The 21455-nt window shown below is 54.0% G+C and overlaps 1 protein-coding gene and 1 long non-coding RNA gene across 4 annotated transcripts in view; one reads left to right on the plus strand and one right to left on the minus strand.

Annotated features, from left to right (window-relative positions):
* The window catches only part of PLXNA4 (plexin A4), a 408891-nt gene that overhangs the window by 20347 nt on the left and 367089 nt on the right, over positions 1-21455 (minus strand). For 2 of the 3 annotated variants that reach the window (XM_054692673.1, XM_054692674.1), the window contains exons 22-29: positions 21036-21304; positions 18565-18631; positions 17610-17756; positions 13252-13411; positions 3220-3323; positions 2667-2766; positions 1375-1565; positions 352-592 (exon numbers count right to left, since the gene is read on the minus strand). In XM_054692673.1, coding sequence (XP_054548648.1) covers positions 419-592; positions 1375-1565; positions 2667-2766; positions 3220-3323; positions 13252-13411; positions 17610-17756; positions 18565-18631; positions 21036-21304 — 1212 coding nt within the window. In that variant the 3' untranslated portion in view covers positions 352-418. Of the gene's footprint in view, positions 1-351; positions 593-1374; positions 1566-2666; positions 2767-3219; positions 3324-13251; positions 13412-17609; positions 17757-18564; positions 18632-21035; positions 21305-21455 lie in introns of those variants that run through there. The other variant, XM_037518307.2, reaches the window with a different exon arrangement.
* LOC129145356 (uncharacterized) lies at positions 11597-16210 on the plus strand. Its single transcript, XR_008550869.1, has 4 exons — positions 11597-11668; positions 12311-12467; positions 15095-15209; positions 15994-16210. It is a non-coding gene; the product is annotated as an uncharacterized LOC129145356 (long non-coding RNA).

Raw genomic sequence — 21455 nt, forward strand, 5'->3', positions numbered from 1 at the left:
ATCAGTGCTTCTTCAATGAGACAGAACTTTCTTGCATGTGCTTTAAGGCTTGACTGAGGAGCCCACCTCAGAGGCCGCCCTCTGCCGCTCCACGGCCACAGGCGTCTCTACCATGGCATCTGCCACACTGTTCCCGTGGCTGCCTTCCTGTCTCTCACCGACTCTGTCAGCCCACGGCGGGGCTGGGCCTTGCCTGGCAGGGTCTTTGCCCCCAGGGACCTGCGTGTCAAGCACACAGGTGGCACCTAGAGGTACCAGAGAGAGCTGGCTGCAACCCTTGGTGGGTTATTTTTTGCTCCTTCATTTGCTTCTACACATGTGTGATAACTGATTGAGGGCAGGGAGGCCGGGGGTGGGCCTGGGCAAGGCCCTGCAGGTGACAGTGCTGTGCCCACCTGCCGTGCCCCTGCGCCCCCACTCACCAGTTGCTCTTCCAGGTGTGGCGCACGTGGGGGTCGTGGATGCCGTGCTTGTCGGCCTGCTCGTCCAGGAAGTCGAACATGTACTTGATGGCCAGCGGCAGGGCCGAGCCGCGGTGCGCCGTGCTGAAGATGGTCTCAAACAGGTCATCCACGAACTTCTGCAGCGTGCCCTGGGTGGGGGGGCGGGTGTTCAGGGAGGAGGACAGGGCGGGGCCCCGCCTGCTGGGTGACCTGGGGTAACTGCATGGATTAGTCTTTCCTCCCTCTTCATCTGTCTCTAACAGCTTTAAATCCTGCACGTGGAAAATGAAGTAACGCTGATGACTGGACCTAAGCGAGCCTGCCTCTGCCAACAGCGGGTTTGGTTTCACACCCTTTGGCGGTGTTATTTTAGCACTTTTCACAGATGCTAATGAACGACTCACTCGGTCAGAGCCCATGAGCACAATCTGCTGGTCGCATCAGACGTAGCTACACAACGACCACCGACCACCGGCAGAGCAGCAGAGCAGGCCCAGGCCGGCCTCCACAGGGAGGACTCACCTAGGCACCGAGGTCTCCAGGCCCAGGTTAGACCTGGTGTCTGGGAAGTTAGGGAAGGAACCCCAGTTTCCATCACTAGACAAGGAGCTATTCTTTCACAAGGCCTGGCGGAACAATGCGAGTGGATGCAGCTAGTGTCTCTCCTTCGAGAAAGGCACAGAGGAGGAATGGAAGCAGAGCTTCACGCCACACGCCGACACGGTGTGCTGGCCTGGGGCACCGTGCTGGGAAGGACGCCGCAGTTCTGTGCCGGCAGAGAGACCTGGAGCTGACGAGCGGCGCCTGTCCTAAGCGGGTCGTGGAGGGGCTGCGAGCCCCTTGCTAGGAACGCGCCAGCCTGGGCTTTTCTGCTTGGTGGGGCAGTGACTCCCCCGCCGACTGTGCCCCCGCCCTGTGGAAGCCCCAGTACCTTAGTGGCCAGGAGTCGTGTCAGGTAGATTTCAGACACCATCTTGCTCCCCCGGTCCCCCTCCTTCTGGTCCCCGTGCTCGTGGTTCTTCACCAGGTGCCACATCTTGACTCCGCTCTCCAGGTCGGGGGTGATCATGGGCGTGCGTGAGCGGAGGCTGTCGGGGCTGCCCGTGTACCGGATCATGTTCTCTGCCAAGGTGACGACCCCACGTGTGGGAGTCCGCTCGGCACCCCACTCCCGGCTCACAGTACACCCTGCTCCGGCCCAGGCCGGCTGCGGGCTCGTCCTCCTGCAGTTTGCCTGCACTGTCACCATCCCCCACTTACTCCCGTCCCGGAAACGGGGAGCTTTTCCCACCATCTCTGGGAACCCTGCCAACTCTTTCCCCACCTCCTATTATCCTCCAGTATCTGCACCGCCCAGCCCTTCATGGCTCAATTTGTAAAAAATACAAGCTTGTTCTTTTTCATACTTTTCTCTGTACACATGCTCAAGTCATGTCTCAGGAGGACATGTTCTGTGTAGACGGGTAAGGACAGAGGTAAGAACAGGTGACCTGCCCCTTCCTGCCTGCAGACCAGCCCAGCCACTGGCACAGCCCTTGAGCTCCTCCCCACCCCCACTCCTGGTCTGTGCCCATTTTCCCCTTTTATTTGCTGAAACCTGAGGTGTGGGGAACTGGCTGCGGAGTAGGAAGGGAAGATGAAGGTCCTATCCTGCAGGGTATGGGTGCTTTTTAGGTTTTCTTCTATTATCCAGAATGATCCTGGGAAGCTGGGAGCTATTTCAATTGCCTGGGGTCTGGCAGCACAGCCACAGATGGTGGCAGAATGGGCTGTGTCCTGCCCACTGCCCCACCCCAGGCTTCCAGCCCCACCCAGCACCCCTTCCCTGCCCCCAAGAACTGAAGCCCTGGGTCTGGGTCTGTGAGTCCCCTCAACTGCATCATAACAGCATGACCTTTACAGGTCTTTTAGCCTCCACACAGGAGTTATAATTTGCTAATAGGAGGAAATTTGCATAATAGGAGGAAATAATAATTATTTAATTTGTGGGATTGTTATGAACATGATGTGTGATAATGGGGCTCACAGAAATAATGAAGCATCTTAGAGCCCATGAGACACTCATGAAGGTGAGACTTTCCTTTTGTTTTGGGGGTGAAGGTCCCTTCTCAACATCAGTGTCCCCAGGGTCTGCCGCTCCCTCTCTGGTGGTCAGCCTGCCCTACACCCCCTCCGCTGGGGCCACAGTGCTGCCTCCTCCCCAGCACGATCGCGTGAACTCACCATATTTACTCGCTGAGGTCCTGGAGACAGTGGAGTTGTTCACTGCATTGTAAGCTGTCACCTGCTTGGACACTAAAGCCACCACGGAACCATCCGGCACCTACAGGGAAAGCAAGCACATGTGAGGCGTGGGCACAGAAACTCCGCCACCCAGAAATAAGGGCAAATCGTGATGAGCTTGGTCCTAATGGGACAAGCCGTGTCTCCCTGGAGAACTAGGGGCCACAGGAGCTGCCGGCTTTCCCTAGAATCGAATAAGACTGATCTGAGCTCTGGTTGGCATTCTGTGTGGCTTACTCTCGGTCTTCACAAGCTACCTGCCACCCTGGGAAAGCACCAGCCTTCAACTTCAGGATCTCCCAAGAAAGGGGACTGCACCCTCATCCTACAGGCAGTATGCCTGCGAGCAGCCTTGCTCTCGAGAGGTCAAGGTTTCCTGGCTGAGCAAATGTGAAGTGGAGCGAGAACGTGGCATCCAGCGACTGGGTCACCCTGTTACTCCAGGGAGCTAGCTGCCCAGTGAGTCGGCCTCCCTCTTCCACGTCCATCTCACCTGGTAATGGGCCAGCGTGTTCAGTCTCTTCCAGTCATTCTCGATCTTGGTGGTGATGTCTTCGTCCTGCAGGATCATCCTCGCCCCGCTGCCTTGTCGCCACTCTGCGGGGAGAGCGGTGGCAGCTCAGAGCAGTCCTCAGGGCCCATGGGAAGCCGGAGGACCGTGTGCAGGCCCCTCCAGGGCGCCATCTCGAGGGCACATCCACAGACGGAGAAGAACCAGAAGGTGCTCCCAGAGCGGGCACAGGAGCCACCAGAGCAGAAGGCTGAGTCCCACTTCTCACCTGAACAAACTCTGCTCCAAATGGGGTAACATCATCTGCCTTCCCTGCCTACCTATTTGCTAGGGCAGCCACATCGTCAGGAAGCAGATACTTAGTGAGTGGGGTTGAATGAAGAGGCAGGTGGAAAGCAGTTAAGAAAGCACTACGCAAGAGCCAGGTGGCATACATCAACCTTGCTTGATTGCAAGGTCTCGGAGCTAATGGTACCACCGCTCCAGGCTCAGTCAGTGCACGGCCTGTTCTGGTTCCAGGGGTGTGTTGTGCACCCAAGGCTGACAGGTGGGCAGGGGGAAATGCCTGAATGCATGGCGAGATCAGCAAACTCGATTCTTGTGAGCGGGAACAGCCACATCCCCGAGGGATAACAGCCGAGGTGGATAACAGCATCTTGACGATCTAACACCCAATTATTAGGTGCTATAGGTATATAGTTACATCCCCAGATTCTCCTCATGGGCCCAGACACCTACAACACAAGGGCTCACTGATGGGTCCCACGTGGGGAAATGGAAAACTGCTTCTCGTCTACCAAATCCCCATCATCACACACGGTACAAGGCACATGGAGATGCAGAAGGACATTCCAGTCTCGAAATGGACGCACATGGAAACCCAGGTGTGTGCCAGACACACCCCAGCTCTTGTGCATGTGCCTGTACACATCTGCACATGCACGCATACACACACCAGAAAGGAAAAATGGCCTTTTAAGTTCAAAGGCAATGTGTCTTCCAGCCAGGAAGCCAGGAATCTGGTTTCTAAGCAGCCAGGACCCTGCACAATGCCTCCTGGTCTTGAACTTGCAAGAGCTCAGGGGCTGGAATGAGTTTCTGGCAGTCCTCACCCCACAAACAATTTCAGATTCCCTTCCTCTGTTCCTCTCTGGTCAAGGCTGAGCTGTGGGTCTATGAGCAGGCACAGTTTGGCAGAGGCACCACTGATTCTTCCCTTCCTGGGGCATGTGGCAAGGCTAGTGGTGCAGATGAAAAACGGGCCAGGAAAGGGAGGTGGCAGCCCTTAGGACGAGTAGAGATGTTCCTAAAATCCAAAGACCCATCCGAGTTCCTGGACTGGCCTGCTGCCTGGCTTAGAGCTTCCTGCAGTGATGCCAGGCCATCTCATCCCATCCCATCCAGGCATGAAAACATGAAGATGTGATAAGTGCTCACTGGAGTGGAGCAGGAGCCTCACTGGGTCTCAGCGCCAGTGATGGCACAGCTGGAATTGACGGTGGCAATTAAATTCTGTGGCTGGGAGGGTAGTGTGCAAGAAGGGGAACACCCCGCCGAAAGGCCTGGTTGCCAGTGTGGGTCTGTTGTGTTTTGTTTGCCGTGTTCTTTGGTAGTCTAATTTTCCATATGAATGCATGTTATATTATTTTTGAGTGGCTATGGCAAAAGATTATCTCCCAGCTGGTCAGGAAGCTGATATGCATGCCATACAGTTGGACTTTGGTGGAGACCAGCTTAAGCCAAAGAATTCAGTAGACTCAGGCTTCAGCCCAGGTGCACGGCAGATCCTGAAGGACAAACATCTTGGCTCACCTGCTTGCCTCGTGAATGGTGCTGGGTCAAGTCAGCATGTGGGGGTAGTGGGTAGTAGAGACAGCTTCTTCTTGAGAAGCAGGGGGTGAGCTTTGGATACTAAGTTCACTGGTTAGATCCAAGGAAGAATGAAGTCTCCTCCACTGAAGAGGACATGAGACTTGCCAGGATTAGATGGGAAAGAAACCAGCCCAGGAACAGCTTCCTGGTTCAGTAGCTGGTTCAGTAGCTTCCTGGTTCACCAGCCCCCTTGCAGCGAGAGTTGCAGCACAACTCAGTGGGATCTAAACAAGCCACACAGGTGGTGAGCTGAGCAATGACAGCTGGAAACTAATTCTGGAGAGAGAGGCAGGACTTCCTTGTTGCACTGCTACCCAAAAGTTGGGCAATATGCAGCCTGTGCAACTGTACTCAGCAACCCTGGCTCTGAGTCATATCTGGTAATTATGTAAGCAAATGAAAATCAGTCTCCCTCTATGCCCCCGGATGAAAAAAGTAGGGCAGAATGTGGCGGTGCTCCCCCAGGGCAGTCAAGGAATGATAGTTTGTCCTTGATTTATAAAAATGATGCTGCTCAATGCCTACCAGCAGGGCAGACCCAGCACCTGGGACATAGTAAGAATGTGTTGAATATTCATTAAAGTCATAATGACTAAGTGAATAAATTCACTTCATAAGTGAATGAAGGAAGGAAGGTAAAGGGTGAGTGAGTGCGTGACGGTGGCCTATTTTCCAAGTGGCAAAGGATTTCTACCTGGTGCTCCAAGGTAGGCAGACAAAAAGCCAGAGTGAGAGGCTCCACAAGCAACCTGAGACAGGTTGAGATCCTCAGAAATAGCACCAGGCATGTCCATTGACAGGAGTGAAAGATCTCAAATTATTTATTATCACTCATTCTACAAATTTACTCCAGAAATTAACCAAGTAGATTGAGAGGACAGACCTAGAGGTCATCACCCCAGGTACTGCTCATTCTGCTGACTAGCTGTGCTCTCTTGCAGAGGCATCGACCAGACTCCTCCCCTGGGCGGGGCACCGACTGGGCTCCTCCCTTGGGTGGGACACTGACCAGGCTCCTCCTTTGGGCAGGGCACTGGCCTAGGTCATGGAATGCAAAGATGCAGGAGAGGATTCCCCATATGCCAGGAGTTCTCAGCCAGGAAGGCATACGTAGCCACAACCTGGGACAACGCAGCATGGAGTCTGCCATGCCTGAGTCCACCAGGTGTGGGGTGGGGGGTGTGTGTGTCCGGGGCTAGGGGAGAGGTAGTGATGGCTGGCTGGGGACCCAAGCAGTGGCTGCACCATAATGTTAACGGGCTGCTGTCTCCACCCACATAATTTGAGCCCCTGCATCCCAGCAGCCACAGCACTTCTCTTCCCATAAAGCCAAGTTTGCTGATGGGGCGGCCATGCTTGCTCCACGAGTGGAGGTTTTGGGGCAGTGGTGATATTTGAGGGACACCAGGGTGGTCAAGGGCAGCAAGAAACATGCTCTTCATGATGTAGATGCTGGGTCACAGGCTCTGCAAGAGGAGCATCTGGTGCCCCGATCCCGCCAGACCAGCCTCTGCTCTCATGGGGAATCGGTGAGCAGTGACTGTTGTCTTTTGGGTAATTGTCTCAAAAACGTAGGAATGTCCATAGTGAGTGAAAAAAGACCTAGCATGCCATGCTAAGGGGTCTGGGGTTGAGCTGAGGGCTGCAGGGACAGGGGGTGTGTATGGGGGAAGGGGAGCACTCGAGGGACAAGCCAGGAGGTCCCTGCCAGAGAAGGCTGCCCTTGGTCAAGGCAGACATGGCAAGGGCTGGCTAAGGCAGGGGCTGGATGTGCTGATGTCGGGGATGACTGGTTTCATCCACAGACCAGCCCTGGAAGGAGAGGGGGTGCACAGAGCACATTGCTGGCCGTGTCCTGAGGGTCCCCTACTTACCAGCAGGTGCTATGCTGAGAAGGGAAACCCTCCCGGGGTGCTCAGCACCTCACTGGCTCTGGTCTTCGTGATGTGCGCGTGTGTAGACAGGCACACAACAGGGGCATGTGCACACTCATGCATACACACACATATTCATGCACACGCCTTATTTTACCCCTGGGAGGGAACACTTAAAGCTCTGCAACAACCCCCTCACCCACAGGCCAATCTTTCTATCTCCATTTCTGTTTTGTCACCACCCAACACAGGCCTGGGAGGGCTGAGCAGGATCTTGCTGGGCAACGCCCACCAGGCTGGCTAGAACCAGCTGAGCCAACCCTTCTGACCCAAGAGGGGCTAACTGCACAATTCACTGCCTACAGTGAATGTCCCCACCCACCCCCAATCTCCATTCCTCTCCAGGGACCCTGGGAGCAAGTTCCCACCAGGAGCGCCCACCAACCCTGCACAGGGTCACTCTGCCTTTGCAAACAGGGTCCCCAGCAGAAGACTAGAGGAGGAGCTGGGACTCACAGCTGCCTACCTATCAGCAGGTGTCTGAAGGGACACCTGATAGAGAGCTCGGAGACCCTTAACACCCTGCCACCCCCAAGTTTGGAAAGCGTGCATCCAAGCAGAGCTGGGAGGCCATGACAGGATAAAAATGCCACTGCAAATGAGGTCAGAAAATTGTCCCGAGGAGAGTGTGAGCATCTAAAAATGTTTTGTTAAAAAAAAAGAATAATTTTATTTGTGAGAGGAGTTTCTAAATTATAAAATGACTGAACAATGAAGCTTGGGCCACAAAGAAAAAACACCTGCACGGAATGTGCTGCAGGCACCTAAGGTATTGAGTCTTGCAAACTGAAAAGTGCCTGCCCGGCGGGCGGAAGCCCCTCCCGTGGGAAAGGAAGCTCTGCTCTATTTGAGTGTACAGAGACGAGCTAGGGTTAGTGGATATTCTTGAATGTGGGACACAGGGGTTCTGGTGTCTGCCTGCCGTGTCAGAGAAGAGTTAAAAAGACAGGTGGTGGGTGTGGGGACAGAGGGAAGGTGACCCGGCCATTCACATGCAAGACACCGGGAGAAAACGGCCAGCTCTGACCTCTCTGGCAGCTCCTGCCCAGCAGCACCGAGCCCTGCTCCAGGCTCCACGCACAAAGGACAGACACACGCACAATCCAATTTGTTACACTTCCACCTTCCAGGAAGAGAGGGAGGTGAAATAAAAAAGAAAAAAATCCCATTATCTTTATCTGTCCTCCTCATCAGGTGCAGCGGAAAATGCAAACTGGGGAGACTGCGGTTGTGAACTCTTTATATTTCACTCGGAAGATAGTGTATCTTTTTATTGCACAGAGGAATTACTTATTTGAAAAAATACATCCTTTCAGCACGAAGTGAAGGCGAGACAGAGAGGGTGACAGAGTTCCAGAGCCATTGATAGGGCATTTGCATTAAATTAGAGGGATCTCTGGAGGTCCCAGCCTACCAGGAGACTGTAGGGAAAAGCAGAGGTGCTCTCTGCACCGCCCTGCTGTGTGGCCAGGGCCTGGTCACTGTACCTCTCTGAGCTGCAGGATTTCCCTTTGAGCATTGAAACAGAACAGCAGCAATGCTTTCCTCTGGGGAGGACAGAGAGGAGACAGAAAGAGTCCCAAGTGGCTCAGGATATGAACAGTCTTGTCTTCTGTTCCTGTGTGAAGAGGTGAGGACCTTCTCCTCATCACAGGGGGCCCCCATTCCTGTCAGGGGGCGGTCCAAGATGGACTCTTAGGATATGTTTGTTGGAGAGTTTAAGCAATGCAAGGGGACACCTATACCCAATACCTGTGGCTGGAAAGGGACAAAGCTGGGGAGAACAGCCCCATGCAGAGCAGAGTGGGGTGCCCTGGGTCTTGTGTTTTGAGCCCCACCTGCTGGCACAGTCCCCAGCCCCTGCCTGGGACATCTTTCCTTCCCTAGTTTCCAACAGACTGGAATGAAGGCTGGCCCTGTGCCCTTCATTTTGGCTCCTGCGACGGTTATTTTTATTTGTCAACTTGGCTGGGCCATGGTGCCCAGGTATGTGGTGAAACATTATTCTGGGTGTTCCTGTGAGGGTGTTTTTGGATGAGACAAATATTTAAATTGGTGGAGTTGGAACAGAGTGAGTTGGCCTCCATAATGTGAGTGGACTTGATATAATTTGGTGAAGGCCCAAATAGAACAAAGCTGCTTTCCTTCGAGCAGGAGGGACGTCTGCCAGGAGACGTGACTTGGGTCTCCTGCCTCTCCCTTCCCTTACATAGTTTGGATTTGCCAGTCTCCATGCTATACACTGAATGTTAGTGTCCCACCCAAATTCTGTGTTGAAGTCTTAAACCAATGTGATGGTACACAGGGCCTTGGGAGGTGACTGGGTCATGAGGGTGAAGCCCTCATAAGTGGGATTAGTGCCTTTATAGAAGACACCCCAAAGAGCTCTCTTGCCCCTCTGCAACGTGAGGACACAGCAAGGCCTCACCGTCATGGACTGTTCTGATGTGTTGACCATGGCCTTGCCAGACTTCAGTTCTATGAGAAATCAACTTCTGTTGTTTCTAAGTTACCCCATCTAGGATTCCTGCTAGGCCATAATCAATTAAGTTCTCCCTAACTGCATGAGCCAGTTTCTCCACATACATCTTTCTATACACAGACGCGATGGTCCTGTTTCTTTGGAGAAACTAATTCAGTTCCCCATCTTGGTTCCTCAGTGTCTGCTAAAGTCTGGTGATGGGATGGAGGAGGCCAGGGGAAGCCCTCCCTGGAGGAGCATTGAACAGAGGTGTCAGGAGGGAGGGGCTAGGCCAGGTGAGGGGTCACAGTGATGATGAGGGGCATGTGGAAGGGGGTGGGGGTGGATTTACTTGGGACAGTTGCAGGGGTGGCCTAAAGTGTCCTGCTTCCCACCAAGCTGGGCTGGGACAGTCTTGGTTTGCTTTGCAGGGGCAGGTGGCATGGGAGGGAATTAGTCTCCATTAGTTTCTGCCTAATGCCTGACACCCTCAGCTCTGGGAGCAGGGGGCATGGTAGGGAAGGGGGTGATGCTTAGCTGTCTTGTCTCTTTCCCAGGCACGTGGCGAGGGAGTCTCTCTGTGCCAATGTATGCGAGTCCCTTTGGCATAGATTAATTTTTGATAATAATCACAGCTCACATCTGTAAATTGCTTTCAGGCTTTCAAAGCACTTTTACCTACAAGATGGGAAAAATGTGCTTTGCCTCTTCCTCCCCTTGGGGGCCATGAGGCTGAGTGGAATAGTGTGGAAGGTGCATTTGGGTCTCTGAGGAAGCCCCATTTTCCTTGTTATATAATCTGGCTTTAGTCAAAAGAAGACCAGTTATGGGGGTGACTCCAAAACCTGTTTTTCATTTCAACAAAGAACATTCCTAGGGCAAGCATAGACTATGGGGAGCCTTCCTGGGGAGTGTGGTACCACTTCCCCAGTGGAATGGGGCTCTGAGTCCCCCCTTCTATGCCTCACCCCTTTATCTACTCCTGCTGTGGGGGCCTTGTTTCTGGGTTCCTCTCACAGCACCCATGATGGGAGAAGCAGCCCCTCTGTACTGAAGCATTAGCAGCTGTGGTGAGGCCCAGTCCCTGCTAGGAGATGGCCCTTCTTTGGCCTGAGCAACCTCTAGTGCAGAGAGTGGCAGGTCTTGGTTGTCAGGCTGCTGGCTGCTTTGGATACTGCCACCTTCTCTCCAGATGGTTGACCATGAAAGCTGAGGAAACCTTCACATCTTTTCAGTAATACTCTACTTTGCTGGGCTTGTACCAGGTCTTTTTTTTTTCAAGATTTGTTTATTTATGCATACAAGAGCTGGGGTACAGGCCAGAGGTGTGGGGTGGTGAGAGGATTCACCAGAGACAGAGTGGGGAACAGAACAGGTGGATTGACTGAAGTACACTGCTGAGGGGAGCAGCGGGCCAGGAGAGGTCTGCCGTGCCATGTGGGTTGCTCCCTTGCCGGGGATTGAATTTGTGCTGCAGAGGCTGCAGATAGTTTCATAGGTTGTGTCTTAACCCCTGCACCACCAGACAGGCCCCCACCAAGTCTTTTAAGGGGACATTTTTGAAAGCTAGTAAGAAGCCTCTTCCCATCCCACACTCAGGTGTGAGGATTCCAGGTAGGGAGAACTGGCTCTGAGCAGCATCAACCAGCTAAGACACAGTCTCTCCAGGAGTGCAAGTGGGCACAGAAGGGGTGGCCCCTGATTCTGCATCCTGAGGTGCCCCTGTTAGTCTGGGATTGAGAGGAACTCGAAGAACATGACCCCATCCTTCCTGAGATCCATCAAGTGTTTAAGCCACCATGGGGTGGGTGTGTTCACCACCCAAGCCCTTTTCTGGTCAGGGAGAGAGGCATTTCAGGGCACAGGTTGGGTCTTGGTGCTGCAGGTCAGGCTCTGCAGCCCCAGCTGCCTCCCTTGTGGGAAGTTGGCCATTCCTAAGCACAGGAGGCACAGAGTTCTAGGGGCAGGCACGCAGTTCTAGATGCAGGCATGCACGCAGGCACACATGCACAGCTGTCCCAAATACCCTCGGCATGAAGCTCCCTATACCAGCTCCCCATTACCCCACTATGTCACAATCACCTCCCAGACTCTGTGCAGACAGGGACACAGGGAAGTCAAGACTGGAATCCCCCATGGCTCCCACAGATAAACAGCAAGAAAGGTGGGTGCTACCTGGTTACCCTAGTAAGCTCAACTCCGGAATATCCATGGGTCTTCCTTCCCAGTAACTGTCTTCTCTCCCACTGGTTCATGTCACCAGTGTGGGATCCTCATGGCAGCAAAGTTACCGTGTGCAGACACACTGTCCACTCTGACCACACCAGGGACCACTGCCCAGCACCACACACACCACCCCCCAAGCCCCCACATAAATTCCCATGTACATTTCCTTCCCATCCCCCAAACAACACACACAGAGACACCTCCAAAATGAAGGGGTGCACATGCCTGCCCCACCTGCCCCCGGAGCCAGCGCTCCAAGAACAGGGCCAAACACACCCCACCATGCACCAAGAGGATGCAGTGAGTGAAGCAATAAGATTGAGATGAATGAGCAGAACTCCTTGAGCTGGCGTCTCCAGGCATCAGAATTTGCGGGGGGTAGAGCAAGGAAGGGAGGGGGATGAAAATTCCCTGTGGATTTTAGCAAATAGCAGGGATGCCCATCTGTCTTGGCTGGCTTAGCCAAAGCCAGCTTAGAGGCCAGATGGAGGGATTATGGGCCCTGGAGGTCCTCCCACCCCTAAGTTGCCATGAATCTCCAGACACAGCACATACCCATTCACGACTTCTCCATGCCCAGGATCAACAAACAGGCGCAGACCAGTGTTTCCCCACCGTCTTCCCTATCAGTTCTATTCTGAGAATCAGCAACAGCAGCCACCATTACTTACCCAGTGTGTACTATGGGCCAGTAGAAGGCTTTCACGTGCATCGACTCCATTAATTTCTACTATAAGGTGAGCACTATTATTATTTCCATTTTATGGGGAAGGAAACAAAGGCACAGAAGGATCAAGTAACTTGACCGAGGTCACCAATAGGGCTTGGTGGCCCCAGGCCTCAAGTCCAGGTATGCTGGACATTGACCCATGATGCTGAATGGCCTCTTTGGAGTCTTCGGCTCCCAGTTAGGATGTCCTCAGGACACTACCCTATGAAACACTGCAGAGAACTATCTGGAGCCAAGCCCAGGCAGCCCCAAGGGGCATGGCCTTGTTTACATAGGCTACACGATCGATCTGCTCATGGAACATTCAAATGAAATTCATCCTGCCCCCCAGCAGGCTGTCATATCTTATTTTGCTGTATTTTCTCTCTCCAGCCTCCCTCTCTGACCCAGATCCCTCCTGTCTTAGGTAGTCAGCAAAAGTGACAGATCCAGAGCAGAGGGAAAGGGAGTAGCCTGGGATGCAATGAAGACAGTGGCAAGACCACAGACTATGGGAGCTCTGGCTCTAAATCCCCTTCCCTGCACAACTGACACCCCCATGCAGGGACTGCAGGCAGGTCTCCAGCAGATTGCCATCCCACCTTGCTTCTTACTGCTAAGCAGCCATAAAAGCGCCCTCTTCTGGACTCTTAGGGACCATGAAGGCACCCACCCTGGGCTGCTGGGGGCCAGGCTTACCTGTTGACCCTCTCCCCTCTGCCCCCTGCACCCTGGCCGCACTTTGCTGCTGACAGGCGAAGGGAAGACGGCTCCAGATATCTCGGGGAGCGCCTGGGGGGCTGCCTACTCACCCAGGTCCATATCTGCAGCCTTGGGCCGGTGGGAACAGGGCACATTCTTGAAGATGGCATCCAGAATCTTCTCCTTGACCTGCGTGATGGTGTCGCAGTTGAGAATCTTCACTGGGACCTCCGGGCTGTTGGCATTGTCTGGGTTGACACAGCTCAGGACCTGGGGGAGAATGAGGGAGAGGAGGCACATGGTAGGGGGCAGCAGCAAGGGCTTCGGGACACCCAGCTGCATCCAGAGTCCTCCCCTGCAGCTGGACTAGAGAGGCGTGGGGGTCCTCTAGCCCAACTGTGTTCCCCCCAGGCCCTCAGGCCTTCTGTCCAGACAAGCGGCAGGAGTAGGAGCCATACACTTAACTTCCCATCACAACAAACTTCATTAAAATCCTGGCTGTTCCAAGGGAATAATGTGCGAGCAGGTGGAGGCACAGAGGGGAAATCTGCATGAGAATGGACACTAATGCATGCAGGCACGCACTTGTATTTTCTCACACTCTCACGCACGAGCACACACATGCACGCCTGCATGCATACACACAGGCGCCATCTCGGCAGCCCCGGCCCCCCCCTGAAATCCCCACCCCCACCGTGTGTGCCAGTCTGTCTTTCTCACTCCCTCTCAGACACATTCACACTAATGGGAATCTGACTCCTGTCTCAAAAGATTTCATGAGCTTCGATTTTTGTAAGGGCTTCGGGCTGATGGGAGGTTGGCGAATCCATAAGAAACCTTAATTTTCTTCAAAAATAACATGGTGCCCTTTAAAAACTGCAGTTTCAGGTGGCTGAGATCCCTTCCTGCTTCTGAACCTGAAACCTGGTGTCGGAGGAAGAGACCAGTGCCTGCTCGGGGCTTTAATGTTTCTGGAACTAGTTTGAAAAATTAAGATTCTGCTTAAAAGCACCAAACAGTATTCCTTTAAAAGTTCTGGGCTGTTTTCAAAGAACTTTCTTCTCTTGCTGTTCGCCAAGAGGGCTTTCTACTTGGATGCACGGGGTCTGGAGGAGGAGGGACCCCAGTGGGCACGGGGTGAGGATTATAGGGCCCAGTTGCTGCCACGCCATTCTGCATACTCCAGTCCTTGCTTCTGGCTGGGCTGCCAGAGCCCTCTGGGTCTCCCCCTCTGATCTTTCACTGCCCCCTACCCCCGCCCCAACCAATTCCCAGTGGCCCATCTGGTTTGCAGACTCAGACAACAGCCCTCCTCCTGCTCCTCCTGGCGATGGCACCCGGGCCCTGGATGGACACCTGCCTTTCATTAGCAGCCAGACTGCCGTCAGCTCCAATGGGAACATGCTTATTCCATTAAGAAGAAAAAACCTCTGAAACATATAAAACTGAACTCTCACCCTCAGAATGTTCTAAACTAAAAAAGATGGTGGGAGGAAGTCTGGACCTCGTGTCCCTCTGAGTGGCCTCTCCCAGCCATGCCCTTCCTGCTAAGAGCCCCCTTGGTGGTCAAGCTCAGTCTGATGCTTTGTGTGGCCTTGTGCTCTGGGCTGTGTGCGTGTGCGTGTGCATGTGCGTGTGTGCTGTGTGTGTGATTCAGTCTCTGTCAGGCAGTGGTGTGGTTTTTCTGGTCTGCCTCCCCAAGAGAGCAGGAAGCACAAGCTGCCACCTGAGTATGACCTCTTGGCATTTCTACTCTGCTGGGGCTTACAGTGGCCTCGTGAAGAACTCTCTGGGGGTACTTCAGGGCATCCAGAGATGAAGCCACAGCCCCACTGAGGGACAGGGTCCCCTGACACTGACCAGCCCGAGGTCCACCAGAGTCCCCTTCCCCCATGCCCCAGTCCCTGTCTCTTGGCCAGTTTCTGAGTAACCTGCCTTGTGTTTTTCTGCCAGATCAATGCTTCTCAAAGTTTAATGTGAACAGAACCACTGGAGAGTTGTCAAAACGCAGTCTGACTCTGGAGGTCTTGGATGGGGCCTGAGCGTCTGCATTTTAAAAGGCTCCCAGGTGAGCATCTAGCACTTTAACAAGGTCCCAGATGAGCATTTCACATTCTAGCAGGTTCCCATGTGATCATCTAGCATCCTGGCCAGCTCCCGGGTGGCTGACCGTCTAGCATTCTAGCAGGGTCCCAGAGGAGCTCCTAGTTTTCTAGCAGGATCCCAGATGAGAATCCAGGATTCTAGTAGGTTCCCAGGTGAGCATCTAGTTTTATAGAAGGCTCCCAGGTGGGCATCTAGCGGGCTCCTGGGTAGGCATCTGTATTTCTAGCAGGTTCCCAGATGAGCAGCTAGTGCTCTAACAGGCTCCCAGGTGAGAAGCTAGTGCCCTACCTGAAGGCTCCCAGGTGATGCCGAGGGGCCTAGACCAGGTTAGTCCACATTCTGGCATCTACTGAGTCATCACTCAACACTAAAGACTTGCATTTGACTATATGGGGATGCATCTCTGGGTCTCTTGGGGTGTCTCATGCTTAGCAGTTATCCCTCAGCCCAGAACGATTCATCATCAACTGGCCCCAAGCACCCAGGCCCCTCACGTCATGGTCGAGTTCCACTCCTTCCCTTCTTGCTAGTTGACTCCATCTTGAAGTGTCTGGTCAGTTCTATCTGCTTCTCACACACTTTCTTCCTTTTCCTGCTCACCAGCCTCTCCCCCCAGCCCCCTTGCACAGGGGAGAGTTTCCCTTCACAGGCCTGAAGGTGGCCAAGGAGGCTCCCTGCAGCCATTTCTTCTCCAGGCAAAACAATAGCAATTTCTTCCCCCTTCTCGCGAGAAGTCTCTTCCCCAGGTGTTTCCACCTTCACGGCTGCGCTCCCTGACCCACTCCACGTTCCTCGGATTTTCTTTAAGTCGAGTCATCTGAAACCAGGCTGCTGCGCTAACAATAGTTTGGCCTCTGAAATAAAGGATGCTGCAATTTGAGGAGAGCATTATCACAACCCAGCGTGTTGGATTCAAAATGGGGGAGCTGCTGAGATGGGAAAAAAGAGAAAGCAGGGAAGAGATCTGGCCCGCGATGCTTCCACGGTAGTTCCAGCTCATTAAAAATCTCTTCAGGTCTCTATTTTTGGGAATTTTTTTTGGTCCCTTTCCCATTTTAATGGGAGCCTCTACCTTGGAGAGGACCGTGGCTGCAAGAAGAGGAGGCCTCACCCCTGGCTGCAACTTACAGGCCTCCTCGGAGGACATAGTCCTGGCAAATCTGTTAAAATGCCCATTAGAGCCTGCCCCCGGAGGTGAAGTGGGGCATCACTCAGAGTGGCCAGGGTCCCAGCCAGGAGGACAGGCTCCCCAGCTGGCCTTTGGGGCCTGGGGTTCACCCTCCACACACCCTCTTTCGGCCTGTGCTTGGGGCTGTGTGTGTGGGTCTCCTCTCCTGCTGGCACATTCCAGATTTGTCTATTCTCTGCCCACTTTGCCCATCTCTCATGCCTCCATCTTTGGGCAGCACCCAAACATCACCCCAACACTCATCTTGTATTTATTTTCTCGCTCCTTCATTAATTGTCCTCTCTAAATTCCCAGAGGCCTGTCTGGTGTGCGGTCACAACTCTCTGTAGAAAGCCGAGCGTGGGCTCCCTGAGCCTGGAGGGATATGGCAGCCAGCGGGCAGGACGGTCAGGTGGGAAAGAGGCAGCACACCTCACCCCAGTCCTCTTGGGATGACTTTGTAAGGCATGAGTCTCTGCTTCCCCCATTTTAGTGGGACCTGTTATCACCGCACGTTTTCAGATAGAAAAATCCAAACTCTAGCATTTAAGAGACCTACCCCCATCGCCAGCTGGTCAGAGGGGGTCAGGGCTCTATCTAGCTGCGCCTGATTCCGAAGCCCACTGCTTCTCCACGCTGAGCGTTGCTGCCTCTGAGGGCAACGGGGTCTATCAGGAGCGGGTGTCTAACCTGACAGAGGAGCAGCCCCCATGTTCCCACAGGCCACCCTGGCCTCATGTTCTGCAGCTTGGGCTTTGGAAATATTTGACTTAGACTCCTGGGGGGTTAGGGGGGCCTTTGGAGCTGCAAGGAACTCTCCCTGGTGTCCTCTCTGCCTGCCCTCTGCCTGCCCCAGCCGGGAACCACTGATGAAGTGCGAATCCTCCAGGCCAGAGAACCTGCGAGAAAGGAGCCGCGTGTTCACTGGGTCAGCCAGCTGCTGGCCACCACTCAGTGCCCTGGCCTGGAAGCACCTGTTCTTTTGCAGAGTGTTGCTCAAATGTGCCTGAATCATTGGTGCTCACATCCAGATGCCCCGGTGTTGGGGCTCAGAGGGAGGTGGGGTGTCGTCACAATGGGCAAACCAGGAGGGGTGACTTCCCAGCTCTCCCGCGTTCCCTCTGCTGGGTGGGAGCAGCTCAGGACCAGAGTACACCTTCCAGAGCCTCAGGGGCAGTGGTGAGGCTGGCTTACCAGGGTCTTGTAGTCGATCTGCTGGCGGATGAGCTTGTCCTCGCTCAGGGAGTAGCGAGCCTCCCCTGTGATGGCGTCAATGGGCCCCTTCTCCATCTGTTGCTTGATGGCACAGAACAGGGAGAAGAGGGGCTCCCCAGCACACTCCTAGGCACAAGAAGAGCCATGCTGGGCCTTGTGGCCACCGGCTGCAGAGCCCACCCTCCCGCCGCCCCTGCTTCCTCCAAGGGCCCAATTCTCCTCTCTCCCACCTGCTCTACTGTTGGTCTGTCAATTCCCTCGCTTTCAGATGTGCCTTTCTCCTGGCTCCTGGACCCAGGGTCTTCCCCTTCTGCTCTTTCCCGCCCTGTTTTAGAGCTCTCTATTCCTCCTGTGTGCCTCTCTGCCCCTTCTCTCTCCCCTGCTTTCTCTGCTGCCCCATCAGGAGATAGAGGTCAGGCCTCCAAGGCGTGAACTCCTTAGACAACAAGTTAATAATTGGAAGCCGAGTGTCTCTTCCACCTCCCAGGCACATTATGGGCTTATCTGCGGCCACACACAGCTTCTGTACCTGCCTGGGGCGCTTATCAGCCTCAGGAAGTCTGGGCCCGGGAGAGGCAGGAGGCAGGGGAAGAGGGAAGCAGGGATGAGAGGGTGGACACGATGTTGGCTTGAGGGCTCGCACAGGGGCTCCCAGAGGCTGGTCTCCACTGCAAGGACCCAGGAGATGCAATTTTCAGGACTGGCTCTCAGCAGGGACTGACTATGTGGATCTGTCTTCAGAGATGGGGTAGACTCTGTCCCCTCAATGATGAGGGGAATCTCCATTTCTTGGTGGGGTTCTTACCCCAAATATGGGGATTGGGGACTTGGGGTCTGTGGGGTAAATGGGGCAGGCTGGGGAGGATAATAGGTTCATGCCCCAGCTAGCAGGGAAACTGAGGCAGAGCAGAGATACCCCCACATCCAATCCTACCTTGAGGAACTTGTAGAGCAGGAAAGTGAACCAATTGGTCAACATCTTCTCAGCCACTGATTCCGTCCTGTCACCAGTCACCAAGGGACCCAACAGAGCAAGACAAAGACAGAAATGCCCGTCAGGCCCTGGGATTGGGAAGGCAGCAGAAGTCTTCATGGCTCTGGCTATTTAAGACTTTGAGGCCAAATCTTGAGAATCAAAGAACACATGAGTTCTGTGGACTCCGAGATGCCCTTGAAAGTCTGCAGAGCTGCGAGATGGCCCAGGAAGCCTCCTGGTGAGTTTTTGGCGGGATTGTGTTCGAGCAACCCTGTTCTATGAAAACTCAGAACACGCCACAGTGGCCGCTGAGCCCTTGAAATATTGTTAGCGAAGTTTTAATTTTACTGAGTTTTAATTAATTTAGACTTAAACAGTCACTTGTAGTTTTCTTGTTAGCTGGTTCAGCCTCAGCAAACCTTATAGGACAGGACAGGACAGCAAGGGGAGGGGTGGTGGGGTGAAGGCAGGGCAGGATAGGTGTGTGTGCCTTTGGGTGAGAACAGGGTCTGGGAAGATACTAACTGGGAAGAGAATGAAAAGGAAGGTGGCAGAGCAGTAGATCACGGGGGGAAAGTTCAGTTAGACCAAACAGAGCCCCTCACCCTACTTCAGGGCCCCAGAGCTGACAGCAGACAGCAACGTGGAGCTGGATACCCAGTCATGCCCAAGAGACTGACCTTGTCCTAACTCAAAGATTTCCACGTACTTTGGAAATTCCTGAGAAGCCTTCTAGGGCTTCATTTGCAATGATAAGAAGTTGCTTTTTGAGTAGCGCGTGCATCTTTCACACAGTGAAGGCCCCGCAGCAGTGTTACTGGCCACGGGAAACTTTCTTTCAGTGACATCCATTTAGAGACAACAAACTCCATTCAAACTTGCATGAAGCACGCGGCCAGCTTCGGAGCGCGCAGCCCATGCAGTATGTTGGAGAGAGCGGAATGTTGCAGTTGCCAGAAGACACTAATAACTAAAATCCCACGGTAGCTGGGCAGCTGCCAGCAGAAAGTAAAGCTGAAATGAGAAGAGAAGGGAGCCTCCCGAAAGAAGGGGGCAGCCAGGGGCAAGAAGAAAGGGAGACAGAGGCGAGCAAAAGAGAGCGAGGCCATCTGGGGGGGAGCGGATGGAGAACAGGAGGAGGAGCCTTGGAGACACAGAGCGAGACCACGCCGGGAAATTGCCGGTGGGAGCTCTGGCAGGCGGTGGGAACCCTAGAATTATGCCAGTGGGTGGCTGCATGGTGAAAGTAAAACAAAAATCAAAACGCTCTACCTTGCTGTTTCCAAAGCTGTATGATTGCTCCTGTATGGAGCAACCTTTTGCAGCCGTGCAGGCAAATGCCCATTGTACCAGGAAAAAGCCTGGCGTAAACACCTTGCTGGGAAAGCCAAATCTTATGCTGGCCCACGCAGGAGGCCTGGCCTCAGACCCACAGAGCCAGGGTGGAAAGCAGGGGCCAGGCAGAGCAGACTGTAACTGGGTGGTCCTGGAGGAGGGCTGGATGCCACGGCCTGACGTGGGAGGCTTCCGGATTTATCTGCGGGAGGGCCAGAGACACTGGAATAACAGCCTGCAGGAGTCAAGGCCTTCAGGTTCAAGTGGCAGGAGGGCAAGTGAGGGAATCTCGGTCTCCTGCAATGCCACAGTCCCTGGATATGGTAATGTTTTCACATGTGACCATTCGGGTTTCAACTGTGTGGAGGACAAGGTGTCCTGCAGATCCCGTGGGGGATCTAAGCGACCCTGGAAGCAGGCAGTGCTCAGAGCTCACGCCAAGAAACACTTGCCGGGTTGAGGCAGGCACGTTGCCTCTGTGGGGTTTAATTCACACACAGGCTGGAGGTGCTTCTCAAACTTGAATATGCATTCAAAGCACCCAGGTTTCTCCCTACAATGCAGATTCTACACTCACAGCAGTGTGGGGTGGGCCTGAGAGCCTGCATTTCCAATAAGCTCCAGGGTGATTTGTGATTGCATTTACTTCAATTGATATAAATGTGAATGAATGCAGAGAATGGGCTGTGTGAGGGAAGAGGCCGAAGTCTGATCACCGATGGTGAGATGGTGAGGTGGGTCCGAGAGGGGCCCTGGGGATCTCTCCTAATCCCAGTTCTGATTTCGAGAAGGCCGGGGATGGGAGAGCAATCTCACAGAGTCCACGTGAGAAGAATTCCCCAGCAGAAAGGGTCCAAATCAAAGGAGAATAAGAGCAGAGAGAGAGAGAGAGACGTGGAAAGCAGATAGGGACAGAAGAAAAATCTCAGGAGAGCAGACGGTGGTCATGGCCAGGCACCCCCGATGGACAGACTCGTCCCTGAGGGTCTGGAGTGTGCATGGCCTCCAGGCAGGTCACAGGGACACCGGCACTCGGCTCTTCCCCTGAAAGGCTGGGGAGCTGCCCACAGGCAGGCCGGACAGGGGCCTCTTACCTTCTAAGCAGCAGCTTGGGGTGGTTCTTGCTCTCCAGGTTCTTGTCGATGAGGTCAGCCAGCAGCTGCTTGAGCACGTCGGTGGCGTACTCCAGCTTGCTCTGCAGCACCGTCATGATGAGCGAGGCCACGTTGCCGCGGTCCCGCATGGAGAAGCTGCGCTGGGACTCCAGCGTGCGGATGAAGGACAGCAGGAACACCTTGTTGTTGATGAGCTGGGCAAAGAGCTTCAGCCCTTTCTCCACACGCTCCTGCCGGTAGCCTGGCACCTGCAGAGGAGACCTGGTAGGTGGGTCCCAGGGGGATGGTCCACCCACCACCCACCCACTGCAGGCCATCAAGTCTGTCACAGTCCCTGTCTCTAGTTCAGAGATGAATCAGCCAAGATGCAGACAGAACATCACTGTTGATAATGGTGGC

This window comes from Talpa occidentalis, unplaced genomic scaffold (genome assembly GCF_014898055.3).
Source record: "Talpa occidentalis isolate TD23 unplaced genomic scaffold, MPIMG_talOcc4v2.1, whole genome shotgun sequence".
Classification (NCBI taxonomy): Eukaryota; Metazoa; Chordata; class Mammalia; order Eulipotyphla; family Talpidae; genus Talpa; species Talpa occidentalis.